Consider the following 16,039-nt stretch of genomic DNA (forward strand, 5'->3'; position numbering starts at 1 on the left):
TCTGGTCAGCCTATGGTTTATATATATATATATTTATAACTTAGTTTTGTGCATCATTTACTTGACATTCATTTTGGGATTGTAATAACTCTTTGAAACTTTATTCGTTTTGAGTTTGGTTTAGTGTTAAATTGTTAATGGTGTCTAGAATTGTTTATGCCATAATGTCATGGACTGGTTATTTAGTGATCCTAACAACTACACTCTTTGCCAAGTACAATTCAGTCGACCTCTGTAGGTGAGATTGGTGATGGTGTCTCACCTGTGCAACTGTGGTTGGTGAACCAGAGTCGGGGAGTAAATTGTTCCCGGGCCATTGCACTCCAGCACAACCTTCATGAAGGTAGTGTAGTAAAACATTTGAAGCTTAACACACATATTACTCTTTACAAGGACAGTACTGGTAAAGGCCTGAACTTTTCCATTTAGGAGCACAGCATATAAATGAATAAGAGTCTGTTGCATCCCACCAGCAGGCTACTTACACATGCTTAAATTAAACGTCCAAATAATTACACTGATTTTTGGTGGTCTGCAACAGGATCAAGGGGCGATACTGAAACCGACAGGTCCATATGGCTTTCCTACATTTATCACAGGCCACATGGGTAGTAAATAAATCTGAAGATACTGATGGAGCAAACCATTTAAAGTAACAGGAAGTTAAAAAAATAAAGATTATACTACTTGTCTTCAAAATTGTGTTTATTGAACATGTCAATCATTTCAGGTTAGATTTTGGAATCCCTGATATGAAGTAAGTTATCAAGTGAAAGCACATGTCTGAATCTATGTAATGATCAAAAATCATCTGTGCAGTTCTGTTCCTGTGGCGAAAGGGAAATCACTTAACATGAAACAAACGTGAGACTCTGAAGAAGAGGAACGTGTGCTTTCAGCCACTCATAAGAAATTCTTTTTAGCCCGGAGGCCAGCCCAACTGACGGCCAGCAAGAAGATGGACGTGAATGTGATATACGGACTGTCCGCCATCAGGACCTTCATTCAATACCAGTCTGTAGCCATTGGTTACTCCTAATTCAGCAGCACACTTTGCAGCAACAATCATTAAATGTCCAAGAAGCTGAAAGGACATGAAGGAGAAATATATTACAATTTTGATTTTTCATATTAAAACAAATCATATGCAGGTTGATTTTGTTTGCCTAGATTTATTCTCAAAGGCTAGTGAGATTATTTTAACTATTACATACCAGAGACCCAACAAACAACAGAAACAATAATAGAACCAAAAGTACAAAAAAGAAATGGACACAGTTTATCAACTAAAAAATAAAACAATTTAAAAATTACAGAATTTATATAGACATTTATACCTGTAACTGTATAAATACAAAATGATACAAAAAGTCAACAACACAGTCATCATGAAAATGGCTGCAACATGACCTGATAGCAAGTCTCTACAAATAAAATGATGCCCTTTCAGCAGAACTAATGATCAAGGAATACCAAAACAAACAGGTAGCAAACCCAAGAAAAAAGAAAAACATAAATCAAAACAGGACTGGGACACAGGTAGTAACTTCCAGGACCCAAAACCATAGACCAAAGCTTCAGTGGGGTATATACATATGTTCATTGGTACAAAGTATTAATTACAGCTGGCAGTCAGGATAGAAGTGTTGCCACAGATTCTGCTGACCACCTGTCATAATCTGTCATATCACATAAGTAACAACCTATCTTTAAGAAATTAGGAAGAGTTCATGGAAGATCAAAAAAGTATTGCCTATTAGTGTTTAGGAAAATATAGGCCAGGAGTTATCTTTAGGAAATATTTTGAAATAACTGGAAAAGAATGCAAGTTCCAGATTGGGTTAAAGACAGGGACAGTGACTTTGAAGAGACTGAAAAATCTTGATCATCAACCAAATAACAGAGGAAAATTGATCACCTGATATGTGGAAAATGGAAAATAATTATAAACCAAATCCTAAAACCAAATGCCTCAACACACCAAAGCAAATTCGGAGGACAAAGGGGACTGCATCAAGGTATCCACAAATGGCAGCAAAAGAAAACAGAGTGGCCCTTGAAAGCCCAAAAAAAAATGAAAAGGAAGCTTGTGCGTGCCCTATCAAGGTCACAGGCAATAAACATGCACAGTAGAACTGACTCTTCCATCAAAAATAGAGATCAAAAGAGAAGCAAGGGGAAGCTAGATAAAGATGATGCAAGACTTCAATCTAATCTTATTCCGGTCCTAACTATACATCATATTTTTTGTAGAGATTAGAATTCATCAACATTGAGAACAGGAAAGATTTACCAATGGTACGGCATCTGCTAAGCCATAAGGATACAAAAAGAAAGAATGGGGACTGTAGGGTAAGCTGTTCACTGAATGTATTTAAGGAAATTCAGATGGTTGAAAACACCACAAGTTTGATAAACAAAATGTTCTTCCAAAGCACGCCAATCAAGAATGTTTAAAATCTATGCCGGGGAAGGCAAACAAAAATCACTTTACCTACTTTAAGAAAAGTCTGGATTAAGCTACCAAGCTCAGAGGAAACAATGCCATTTAGATACTTATTTCTAAGAAGTAAAGTAAGCAGTAAATCAACCTACCCAAGGACATCCACTTGCAGCAAAAGACGAAAGTGGAAACCTTCTGGAAGACTTGTGTGTAAGAGTCAACATGCTATTAGCTCTAGCACTCCATCACCAGCATTTATGAAGTGCTGTAAGCATAAAAAGGCAACTAGAGGTTTATGCTAAATGAAGAGAAGATCAACCTCTTCACCTTCATAAAATGATAAACGTTGATCTGAATATCCTAAAACAACAGGAAGGGCATTTGATTGGGAACAGGCAACTTTTTAGAAGGCTTGACCGACAGTCTCCACTTCGATGATTACTGGTGAAATACACGGATTTTGCTATACTGATATTACATTTTTAAGCAGTTGGTAAAAAAGACGCAGTTTCATGTATGATGAAGCTTCAACAAAAGGAAATATGTGCATTACTGTCATGGACTGTAAACATAATTCTTGTAGCTGTAGGGGAAACAAGCATAGCTGGTGGAGCACTAGGGACATATGTGCTCCTCTGAGCTTGTTTGTAACCAACCTTGCAGCAGAAGTTTGTAACACTTGCATTTCTCCGTGGCAGTTTTTGATTCACCAACACTAAAAGTGTCATACTAGGGCATCTATTAAAGTATCAACAAGGCGGGCTCCCCTGAATAAATTATATTAACAACTGTGATTTGAATGGAGATAAGAGTAGTCCCTGTGCTCATTCCTGTCCAGGAGCAAGCTCAACCTTATAACCTACAACTTCGTTTTTTTTCAATAAAACCGTGCAAATGATTAGCTGCCACTTTTTTCAACATTTACAAGAGCGAAGTTATGTTTGATATGGGGCAACAGCTCTTTGGTTCCAGCACTAGCCTTTTTGCTGTACAGCAACACATCTGAAAGAGTAGTAGGAATCTAACCTGGGATGCGTAAAAAATAACGACACACGGGGACCACAGAAGAGGAGATGCGTTGAAAAATAAGGCACAGCATTGGATATTCCAGCGTGGCACAGATGATGCGTTGTTACTTGTCATGCTGCAAGGTGATGAGTAGATTTTCAAGAATGCAGGGTTGGTTCCTCACTTCGATGCCAGAACTATTTTGACGTGTGTTGAAAATGCTTGATGAGCTGGTAGAAAGAGGAGGTGCTGCGGCAATCAGGCGATGCAGCGTATTTTCGGGTGCGATGCAGGTGCTAAGTTGATTTCTGCAGGCGTTGCATCGATTTTCCGACACACAGGGACTTTCTGCTCTGTGGTGAAGTGTTTGTTAGCCCGAGAATTCAGAAAAGGAGGCAAGCTCAATCTAAGCCCTTGGAGAGCACTTGTGTGTGCTTGGGGGGGGAAGGGGAGGGCTGGGAGTTGCAGAGTCGTTGCAGCAGAGTCAGAGGCCAGCAGGCCAACACTCAGGGCAGTAGTGCTTCTCAGCAAAGCAGCCCAGCCGAGTCCTTTGGACAGCCAGGCAGTCCCTCTGACAGAGTCCTAGTGTAGATCCAGAAGTGTCCGATTTGGTGGGGTCAGAAACCCAGTATATTTACATCCAAAAGTCCCTTTGAATTGGGTGGAACTTCTAAGAGTGAATTTGAAGTGCACAAGTTTCCTCTTTCAGCCCAGCCCTCTCTGCCAGGATCCCTGTGGGGGGTTATCAGTCCTTTGTGTGAGGACAGACCACTGGCCTTTGAAGTGTAGGAGGAAGCCCATCCACACTTCCTGCCCAGGGAGACCCATTCAGTATGCAGATGTGACCAAGTGCCATGTCTGTATGGCTGTCTGGGTGGAATGCACAAAGGGAACACAAAGGGAGCTGTGAACCAGCACAGCCCATAGGTGGATTGGAGACAGGCTGTAAGGCACAGTTGGCAGTAAGTGCAGAGAAATGTCCACTTTCTAAAAGTGGCATTTCTAAAATAGCAATATTAAATCCAACTTCATCAGTAAGTAGGATTTTCTGTTACCATTCTGGCTATACTGAACATGACAGGGCTACTCCTTCCAGATCAGAATCTACCACTTCAAAGTATATGAGGGCAGTTCTAATGCTAGTCTACAAGAGGAGCAGGCCTCACACTAGTGGAAAATGAATTTGTTAGTTTTCCACTAGTAGGACATGTAAAATACATAATTACATGTTCTGCCTTTTACTTAGAAAGCACCCTGCCCTATGAGTTTCCTAGGGCCTACCTTAGGGGTGACTTATGTAGAAAAAGGGGAGGTTTAAGGCTTGGCAAGCAGTTTTAAATGCCAAGTCGAAGTGGCAGTGAAACTGCCCACATAGGCCATGCAATGGCAAGCCTGAGACATGTTTAAGGGGCTAGATATGGGGGGGGGAACATAATCAGTGCTGCAGGCCCACTAGTAGCATTTAATTTACAGGCATTGGGCACATGTAGTGCAATTTACTAGGGACTTACAGGTAAATTAAATATGCGAATTGGGTAGGAACCAATGTTACCATATTTAGGAGAAAAGGCACTTGCACTTTAGCACTGGTGAGCAGTGCTAAAACCAGAAAAAACAGGGTCAGAAAAATGGAGGGAGGGAGGCAGGCAAAACGCTGGGGGGATGACCATCCTAAGGCTGTCAGGCCTAACAATCACATTCTTTCCTTTAGCTCATAAAAGGATGATCACTTTCATACAATCAAGTAGCATGCAATCTCTCTCACTCCCCACAGTGTTCCTTTGTAGAATCACCTGTTATCAATTGTGTAAAAAAGCTTTAAGCTTACTTGGTAGCTTTGTGATACTGTTTACAAGCCTCCTATGGTACACTGCTCTTTCAATTAGTTTTGAGTTTCCTCCCAAGTACCAATCCCAACCAAGTAATGGAGTTACTGCGCCTTTACTTAGTAGAGGTTCTCGGGACTGGAGAATAAAGCTCAATTATTCTACTCCGCAATATGACTGAAATCACCAGTCAACAATTTCCTGACAAACCTCCTTTGATTATTCTGAGACAGGACTTTAATTTTTCTAAACACATTTTTTAGTATTAATCATGCTCGCTTTTTTGGGGTTCCTTGTGTACCAGAGGCAATAGCATACAGTTATTCAACCAGAACACTTGTTCAGATGTGACTAATATCAATAGCCAGGGGTTAGGATTCAATCTAGAGTATGCACTTTTGACGTTTGAGGGTTAACATTATTTGTTCAAATTCCAATAGAGACAATGTCTGTCATAAATCTGTGGTCATCTTACAGCAAGTGTTTTGAAACCAGAGGTTGAAGCCACAAAGGAAAATAATGCTAGATGTTGGTTACATGAGCAGTAGCCAGATATCTAAAACACCCAAACAATCCCCTGTAAATTCCAACTTTTACAATGGCCAAAGTCAATCAGTAACTGACTACTTTTAGATTCCACTAATCACCTGTGACGAGTCTGAAGTCAAGGACTGAATGTTGAGACTGGAAAATAATCACAATTATAATCAGAATCCTCTTTCTAACCTAGAAGTGATTATTCAGATGCAGGGTGATCACAAAAGTCTGGTTTCCAAAATAGACACCTCAGAGGGTGCAAATTCAAACAAGAAGGGTTAGACAGCTTGCTTAATGCACAGCAGATAGACTCTAAATTCACATACATGTGTAAGGGGTACAAAAGACAAAAAGGAAGAAGGATGTGGAACTAAAGCAAGAAAGAACTTGCACAACATTACAAAGAAGAGCTGAAAATCCAAGGCAAACGTTTAAGAAAAAATTACTAGCGAGACTTGGAAATAGCCGGTGGCCAGAAGAGACAGGTCCATGATCTCGAATGAGGAGAGGCCCAGCAAATCCATGTAAGAACCACCCAAGAAGTGAAGTGCAACATCAGGAGAAAAACAGGCACTCTATGTAATGACTCACACAAAACCCTACAGCATCAGTCAAAATAATCAAGAGACGGGATAGAAACTGAACCCACACCAGGCTACAATGAATAGTCCGACCCACATATAAAGGAGAAAAAGCTGTGATTCGAAGTCTAGAGGATTAACTAGCAACACTTGTAATCACACTGTATAATAAGGAAGTGCAAAAGCCTACAAGGAAGTTAAAAAAAAAACATTAAAGTGAAGCAGGGCTGCCTCTTAGTTCCAACTCTCTTTAACTATGTGATGAGAATTTCTAACTACTCTGGAATTAACAATGCAGATGAAGGTGATACAATTACTGTTGACTACATTAGCTGCTACTCTCTGTTTTTCCTCAGACATGCGATTTGTAATCTTTATGTATAGCACTTTTTTGTGATTATGAATAAAGAATGTTTTTAAAAATTATTCAAAACTACACAGTCATGAGAACATAAGAACATGGTACAACTTCAGCCTGACAAGGTCAACTTAAGAAAAAAGTACTTGTGGCAAGGCATCTAACTTATGAATGTTGGGATTATGGCAGGGGTCAGTTGTGGAACATACACATCCTCTCACCAGTAGATTCAGGCTGGATTCAGGGATGAGGAATAATGCTACACTATTTCTGTGAACTTGTAATGTAGGAAGTTTAATTTAAAAAAAAAGTGGCTAAAATGTATATATGTTAAAAGCTTTTTTAACTCAAGCAAAGCCCAAAATAGGAAGCTGCTCTTCAAAGTTCGCTTCTGCCCCTTAACTTGGTTTTCTAAATAACCTTTTTCAGGAAGACAATGTCCAAAGTTCACCAACAGGGTAGACTAAATATCATTACAGGATAAGTCATAATAAATGAGACCAGAATTAACTTACCAAAACAAATCAACCATTGACAAAGCAATAGGTTTGGCCTTTGGATTGTGCATGCACAAAGACATTCGCTACTATTGTTCAAATTGAGAGGAATCACACATACTGGTACATAAACAGAATAGCACATAAATAGAACCATCCACATTCATAATACACAGACGCCCTCAAATACACAACTGGGTATATATGCACCTAGATCTACAGGCATCCATGCATATGGACAACCGGATATGCAGCGAACCACGCACAAACACTACGAAGGGCACAAGCACACCAACAGAATAAATGCATTTTAACAGAGAAAGATGTTGGCTTCACATACATGCAGTGCTTAATTTGGACTGGTGGTTGCCAGTGGGGAGCCACCAGCACTAATTTCTTAGGACTGGCACTTATTTTTCAGCAACAGACATTTACAGAGTGCCAGAGAGGGAAAAACAAAGTGGGAAAACAGCAAAAGAAAAAGGAGAATTACTAATCAAATGAAGATGGTAGGAACCTGCAGGAGAGTGAGAAAATGGGCCTAGGAGTGTTGGGTAGTTGATTAAAGGAGCATGATTCAAGACTATCCAGGCTTGTTATTAGGCACAGACATTTAAGTGTACGAGCCGTGGACTTCTGAGCAGAGCTTTGGGCACCGGCACTCATTCTTTCACAAATTAAGCACTGTATAACATTTAACTGTTCACCAGAGGAAATAAGAATTTGGTTAGGGAATGAATGAGAGACTACCCATTTAATTAGAGCCCTTCCCATGGGAAATGCAAAAGTTCAATGCCCATGCAGAACTCGAAATGTAAACTAATTATTAAGATACAAATCTTACAGTCAACAAATTCTTCTAAGCACACTCTAGATTTAGGAAGTGATACATGGTAAAAGAAAAGTTTCCCTGATGATTACCATGTCATGGCTGTCAAAACATAGGATGCCTTCCCCGAAGATCGGGTAGTATATCTGATGTACACATCTGGGCCTAAAGTGATAATTGTTACTGAGCAAGGGGCACAGAATCGGAGGCTTAGCAGCAGAGGCTCCATTTGTAGAAGAAGTGGACTTTTAGAACAGCACAACACAATATGGAACAGAGAGGGCGGGGCTTGAGGCATGTCGTGGAAATGAAAATGTCACTTACCCAGTGTACATCTGTTCGTGGCATTAGTCGCTGCAGATTCACATGTTTGGCACAGTCCGCTGCCTGGTGTTGGGCTCGGAGTATTACAAGTTGTTTTTCTTCGAAGAAGTCTTTTTGGTCACGGGACCGAAGGACTCCTCCCTCTTTGGCTCCATTGCGCATGGGCGTCGACTCCATCTTAGATTGTTTTCCCCGCAGAGGGTGAGGATGGAGTTGTTTGGTATAAATAGTGCCCATGCAATGGAGTGAATATGTATGTATGATAAGAGTTTCTAATAATTATTTACAAATGTTCAGATGTTTAAGGTTTATGATCTACTTCTAAACGGCTACAGGCTTCCCGGGGAGGTGGGAGGGTACATGTGAATCTGCAGCGACTAATGCCACGAACAGATGTACACTGGGTAAGTGACATTTTCAGTTCGATGGCATATGTTGCTGCAGATACACATGTTTGGCATAGACTATAAAGCAGTTACCTCCCCTAAAAGCGGTGGTTTAGCCTGTAGGAGTTGAAGTAGTTTGGAATAATGTTCTTAGTACAGCTTGGCCCACTGTAGCTTGTTGTGCATTTAGTACGTCTACACAGTAGTGTTTAGTAAACGTATGAGGCGTAGACCAGGTTGCAGCCTTACATATTTCGCTCATAGGAATGTTTCCTAGAAAGGCCATTGTAGCACCTTTCTTTCTGGTTGAGTGTGCCTTTGGTGTAATAGGCAATTCTCTTTTGGCTTTAAGATAGCATGTTTGAATGCATCTGACTATCCATCTAGCAATGCCTTGTTTAGAGATTGGATTTCCTATGTGTGGTTTTTGAAAAGCTATGAACAGTTGTTTTGTTTTCCTGATTAGCTTTGTTCTGTCAATGTAATACATTAGTGCTCTTTTGATGTCTAATGTATGTAGTGCCCTTTCAGCCACAGAATTTGGTTGTGGGAAGAACACTGGCAATTCTACCGTTTGATTTAAATGGAATGGTGAGATTACTTTTGGCAGAAATTTTGGATTTGTTCTTAGAACTATTTTATTGTTGTGTATTTGAATAAATGGTTCTTGTATGGTAAATGCCTGTATTTCACTTACTCTTCTGAGGGATGTGATTGCAATGAGAAATGCGACCTTCCAGGTTAGATATTGCATTTCACAGGAATGCATGGGTTCGAAAGGGGGACCCATGAGTCTTGTTAAGACGATGTTAAGGTTCCATGAAGGAACTGGTGGTGTTCTTGGTGGTATAATTCTTTTTAGCCCTTCCATGAATGCTTTAATAACTGGTATTCTAAATAGAGACGATGAATGAGTAGTTTGTAGGTAAGCAGATATAGCTGCGAGGTGTATTTTTATAGATGAAAAAGCGAGATTTGCTTTTTGCAAATGTAGTAAGTATCCTACTATGTCTTTAGTAGAGGCATGTACTGGTTGTATTTGATTGGCATGGCAGTAGTAAACAAATCTTTTCCACTTAGATGCATAGCAGTGTCTAGTGGAAGGTTTTCTAGCTTGTTTTATGACCTCCATGCATTCTTGTGTGAGGTCCAAGTGTCCGAATTCTAGGATTTCAGGAGCCAAATTGCCAGATTCAATGATGCTGGGTTTGGATGTCTGATCTGTTGTTTGTGTTGTGTTAACAGATCTGGCCTGTTGGGTAGTTTGACATGCGGTACTAGTGAAAGGTCTAGTAGAGTTGTATACCAAGGTTGTCTTGCCCATGTGGGTGCTATCAGTATGAGTTTGAGTTGGTTTTGACTCAACTTGTTTACTAGATATGGAAGGAGAGGGAGAGGGGGAAAAGCGTACGCAAATATCCCTGACCAATTCATCCATAGAGCATTGCCTTGTGATTCGCGGTGTGGGTACCTGGATGCGAAGTTTTGGCATTTTGAGTTTTCTCTTGTTGCGAACAAATCTATCTGGGGTGTTCCCCAAATTTGAAAGTACTTGTTCAGAACTTGGGGGTGAATTTCCCATTCGTGGACTTGTTGGTGGTCTCGCGAAAGGTTGTCTGCTAGTTGGTTTTGTATTCCTGGAATAAATTGTGCTATTAGGCGAATGTTGTTGTGAATCGCCCACTGCCAAATTTTTTGTGTTAGGAGGCACAATTGTGTTGAGTGTGTTCCTCCTTGTTTGTTTAGATAATACATTGTTGTCATGTTGTCTGTTTTGACAAGAATGTATTTGTGTGTTATTATGGGTTGGAAGGCTTTTAACGCTAGAAATACTGCCAACAGTTCTAGGTAATTGATATGAAGTTTTGTTTCGTGTATATCCCATTGTCCTTGAATGCTGTGGTGATTGAGGTGTGCTCCCCACCCTGTCATGGAAGCATCTGTTGTTATAACGTATTGAGGCACTGGGTCCTGAAACGTCCGCCCTTTGTTTAAATTTTTGCTGTTCCACCATAGAAGCGAGAGGTATGTTTGGCGGTCTACCAACACCAGATTTTGAAGTTGACCCTGTGCCTGTGACCATTGTGATGCTAGACACTGTTGTAAGGGTCGCATGTGTAGTCTTGCGTTTGGGACAATGGCTATGAAGTTTTAGCGCAAATTTTGCTTGTATCTTTTGGTTTGGAAACATAGCACTTATTAGCTTGTGGAATGCCTGCACTCTTTGTGGACTTGGAGTGGCAATTCCTTTTGATGTGTTGATGGTTGCTCCTAGATATTGTTGTGTTTGACACGGTTCTAGGTGTGATTTTGTGTAGTTGATGGAAAACCCCAGTTTGTGAAGGGTTTGTATGACAAAGGTGGTGTCGTTTGCGCATTTTTTTACTGTGTTGGTTTTGATTAGCCAGTCGTCTAGGTAAGGGAACACATGTATCTGTTGTCTCCTGATGTGTGCTGCTACTACTGCTAGACATTTTGTGAACACTCTTGGTGCAGTTGTTATTCCGAATGGCAACACCTTGAATTGGTAATGTATTCCTTTGAATACGAACCGTAGGTACTTTCTGTGAGAAGGGTGTATTGGTATATGAAAGTACGCATCCTTTAGGTCTAATGTGGTCATGTAATCTTGCTGTTTGAGCAGTGGAATGATGTCTTGTAGTGTGACCATGTGAAAATGGTCCGATATGATGTAGGTATTTAGTGTCCTGAGATCTAATATTGGTCTCAATGTTTCGTCTCTTTTTGGGATTAGAAAGTACAGGGAGTAAACTCCTGTGTTTTTTTGTTGTACTGGTACTAATTCTATTGCATCCTTTTGCAGTAGTGCTTGAACTTCTAGTCCTAAAAGTTCTAAATGATGTTGTGACATTTTGCGTGTTTTGGGGGGGATGTTTGGTGGGAAGTTGTGGAATTCTATGCAATAGCCATGTTGGATTATTGCTAATACCCAATTGTCTGTTGTAATCTGTTGCCAAGATTGGTAGAATTGGCTTAGTCTTCCCCCCACTGGTGTTGAGTGAAGGGGTTGCGTGACTTGAAAGTCACTGTTTAGGTGGAGGTGTTTTTGGAGTCTGGAATCTTCCCCTACTCCTTGGGAATTGACCCCCCCGATATCCCCTGAAACCACCCCTTTGGAAGGAACCCTGATATGGTGTGGTTCTTGATTGTTGGCTGGTGGTGTCTGTGGGTTGGCCACGAAACCCCCCTCTAAATGGAGTTTTTCTGAAAGAGCCTCTGCTCTGCGGGGAGTAGAGTGCGCCCATGGCTTTGGCCGTGTCTGTGTCCTTTTTAAGTTTTTCAATGGCTGTATCCACTTCCGAGCCAAACAGTTGTTTCTCGTTGAAGGGCATATTAAGGACAGCCTGCTGGATTTCAGGTTTGAAGCCTGAAGTGCGTAGCCAAGCGTGTCTCCTTATGGTGACAGCAGTGTTGACTGTTCTTGCTGCAGTATCGGCTGCGTCTAGTGAAGAGCGGATTTGATTGTTTGAGATCGTTTGTCCCTCTTCCACTATTTGCTGCGCCCTTTTTTGGTATTCCTGGGGAAGATGGTCTACGAGAAGTTGCATCTCGTCCCAGTGTGCGCGGTCATATCTGGCCAGCAGCGCTTGTGAATTTGCGATGCGCCACTGGTTGGCTGCCTGTGACGCCACTCTTTTCCCTGCCGCGTCAAATTTTCGGCTTTCTTTGTCCGGAGGTGGGGCGTCGCCAGATGTATGTGAATTTGCTCTTTTGCGAGCTGCCCCTACTACCACAGAGTCGGGTGGTAACTGCGAAGTAATAAACACTGGGTCTGTGGGTGGTGGTTTGTATTTCTTATCCACCCTTGGGGTGATGGCTCTTGATTTTACGGGCTCCTCAAAAATTTGTTTCGCGTGCCGTAACATCCCTGGTAGCATTGGGAGACATTGATATTGGCTATGTGTAGCCGAGAGGGTGTTAAATAAGAAATCATCCTCTATAGGATCGGAATGCAGTTGGACATTGTGGAAGTCTGCAGCCCTAGCCACCAGTTGCGAGTATGAGGTACTGTCCTCTGGCGGTGACGGCTTTGTGGGGTATGACTCGGGATCATTGTCCGGCACTGGGGTGTCATACAGGTCCCAGGCGTCTTGATCCTGATCGTCATGACTTATGGTAGTTTGCGCTGGTGAGTGCATTTGTGGCGGTGTTTGTGCCGGCGATGCCTGTGGAGGAGAGGGCGGAGGCGTGACTTTTTTAACCACTTTGGCTTGTGGTTGTGTGTCATCCTTTGGAAGTCCGATCCTTCTTTTCCTCATGATTGGGGGAAGGGTTGATATCTTCCCTGTATCTTGCTGGATGCACAGTCTCTTTTGTGTGTAGTCCGATTCTACACTTTGGAGTTCTTGTCCAAATTTGTGCATTTGGCCACTTAGTCCTTGTTCCTCTGAGTAGGATGAAGGTGTGGTATTTTTCGGCGCCGAGAGAGAATCTTTTTTCGGTTTCGGCACCGACAGAATTTTTGTTCCTTTCGGCATGGATTCTCGGTGCCGATGTTTTTCGGTGCTGGTATCTTGTTTTTGTCTCTCGGAGCCGCTTTCTCGGCTCCGAGGTTGCTCCATGGCGGTCCCTCGACCGGAGTCGGGTGTCTTCGCTATGGGCGTGCCCTTTTTCGGCCCCTTCGACGGGTCGCCTGATTTATGGGTCGAGCCATGGCCTGTTGGCAGTGGCGTCCCCTGGGCTTTCGGTTTGTCGATGGATTTACTTTTCGACGTCTTACTCACAGTTTGTTGCTGTTGTTCGACGTCGGAGTCTCCGGATTCTGATTCCGGAACCGAGAATGTTTCCTCTTCGTCGTCGAAACGTTGTTTTGTCGACGTGGACGCCATTTGGTGACGCCTGGCTCTTCGGTCCCGGAGTGTTTTTCTGGACCGGAAGGCTCGACAGGCTTCACAGGTATCCTCCTTGTGCTCGGGGGACAAGCACAAGTTACAGACCAAGTGCTGATCTGTATAAGGATACTTACTGTGACATTTTGGGCAGAAACGAAACGGGGTCCGTTCCATCGGCTTCGATGTCGCACGCGGTCGGGCCGACCAGGCCCCGATGGGGGATCGAAACTGCCCCAAAGTCTTCCGATGATCGGTGTCGATGTACCTAACTATCCCGATACCGAACGGAACAATACCGACGCTTTCTTCCGAGATTCTGACTAACTTTCCGAACCGAAACACGGAGCGAAAAGGAATACGTCCGAACCCGACAGCGGAAAAAAACAATCTAAGATGGAGTCGACGCCCATGCGCAATGGAGCCAAAGAGGGAGGAGTCCTTCGGTCCCGTGACCAAAAAGACTTCTTCGAAGAAAAACAACTTGTAATACTCCGAGCCCAACACCAGGCAGCGGACTGTGCCAAACATGTGTATCTGCAGCAACATATGCCATCGAACCTTGGTTTACCAGTGCCAGACCAATGAAACAACAGGTGGTATATGAAGAATACGGTGTATGGAATAAACTCCATTTATAAAGCACAGCACTGATTTTTCCCTCTTGCTCAATAAATTGCAAAGCCAGCATTTACACTTCAAGGACTAGCTCTCCTATATTCTTCATAGAATGTTGTCGTAACTGGTATGCATGTAGGGTAACTTTAAAAGAAGACAGGGTTTCATCCTCAAATATAAAATGTAGTAACAAAAATCTGAGGAGGTGGTAAAATGACAAGCTATTTGTTTGCTTTCTAAAATAAACTATGGGAGGCAAGCTAATGGGCAACATGGGAGACTTTGTCTCACAATCATGCACTTTGAATGCTCCTACTTGCATGGAATTCCAAAAGATGAAAGCTAGGACACTCAGTATCAATACAACATATTTATGATTTAATTACACAGTGTCTTGTTAATGCATTACAGAACTATTTAACTAGTGGGAAAAGACCATTCATGAACCGCCACTTAGCTCAGAGATGGAAACATTACAAGGACAACTAACAAATATTTGTAGGCACTAGTTTCTTTGCTGGCATTTTCTCTACTGTTTGGAATTTGGCTCCATAACCTCCTACAGCAAAAGAACAAGTAACTCAAGTAATTCAGACCCAAAACTTGCCATACTGACCAACAGATAAACTCAGGATGTCTTAGACACAGACAAAAGCACATGGTCATGCCTTCTACTTACGGCTTCATCCTCAGGAGCAGCTTCAGACATCCTGCTAATTGGTTTCTTCGGAACGACTAGAAAATGTACTGGGGCTTGTGGCGCAATGTCATGGAAGGCGATGCACTTAAAAGAAAATTACATCGATCAGATATAAAAACAGTGTCAGAAGACCACAGGCAAACACACAACTTAAAGGTGAGTGAAACATATCCTTCAGAAAGACAAAAAGTGAATGCAGCAAAGTTTTAGGTTGCACTACAAACTCTGACAGTCAAAATATACTCAGAATTAGAAACATAATGAAAATCCATTATAAATCAGTTTCTAATAAAAAAAAATATATCTGTGACCGTTAATGTTACAAAAGAAGATCTCTCAAATATTTTTCTTAGACTCTGCATTTCCTGTCCATAGCAAACAAAGAAAATAATTAACTTCAAGGGAAGGCTTTGGAACAACAGGAAACAATTCTATCACTGTACATGCCCTATCCTTACTATTTAACTTGCAAGTAACAAGGGAGAAAGTTAAATAAATGTAAAAAAAAAGCCATACATTTAGAGCTGTAGGTGTCGTGGTATTAGCACTCTACAGTGGCACCAATTTTCAGCCTTTGTAGCAAAGTAGCCGAGGTATTGCAGTTTTTCACAACAAAACCTCATAGGCCATTTGATTGGGCAACAGCATCACGTGTAATGTGCACCAAGGGGAACTCGGGCCAGGCCAATTGAGTGCAGTGGACTATTCGTGTCCTTCCCCTACACACATGCAAATAGGGGTGTGATGGGATAGTTGGAATCATGATACCATGTGAGGCGTGCATCAAAACCGACACCTACGCAGGGAGGGTTCTGGCAGCCAGGCAACAAAGCAAGCACACCAAGGCAGGAGAGGGTATGGTCACAGTGCCCACAATGAAGGCGACTGGGTCACAATGATAGGTGAGGAACACCCCCAATACAAGGGACAGTGGGAGTTATTGCCCGGCCAAAACACCTCATTAAAAACATTGGTGGTTGTCTGCAAGCAATGTGGTAAAGACGACGTATTTGCCCTTACACTTCCTGAAATACAGAGTGGTGCTCTGCTCAGGAGCTGCACTTCCCATTCTAGAAGAAAAA

The 16,039-nt window shown here is 42.0% G+C and overlaps 1 protein-coding gene across 1 annotated transcript in view; it reads right to left on the minus strand.

Moving 5' to 3' along the window:
- Positions 1-687: 687 nt before the first annotated feature.
- The window catches only part of HINT1 (histidine triad nucleotide binding protein 1), a 49,210-nt gene continuing 33,858 nt past the window's right edge, over positions 688-16,039 (minus strand). The window contains exons 2-3 of the mRNA XM_069227301.1: positions 14,937-15,041; positions 688-1,084 (exon numbers count right to left, since the gene is read on the minus strand). Coding sequence (XP_069083402.1) covers positions 920-1,084; positions 14,937-15,041 — 270 coding nt within the window. The 3' untranslated portion in view covers positions 688-919. The remainder of the gene's footprint in view (positions 1,085-14,936; positions 15,042-16,039) is intronic.

The sequence above is a fragment of the Pleurodeles waltl genome, chromosome 1_1 (assembly GCF_031143425.1).
Source record: "Pleurodeles waltl isolate 20211129_DDA chromosome 1_1, aPleWal1.hap1.20221129, whole genome shotgun sequence".
In the NCBI taxonomy this organism is placed as follows: Eukaryota; Metazoa; Chordata; class Amphibia; order Caudata; family Salamandridae; genus Pleurodeles; species Pleurodeles waltl.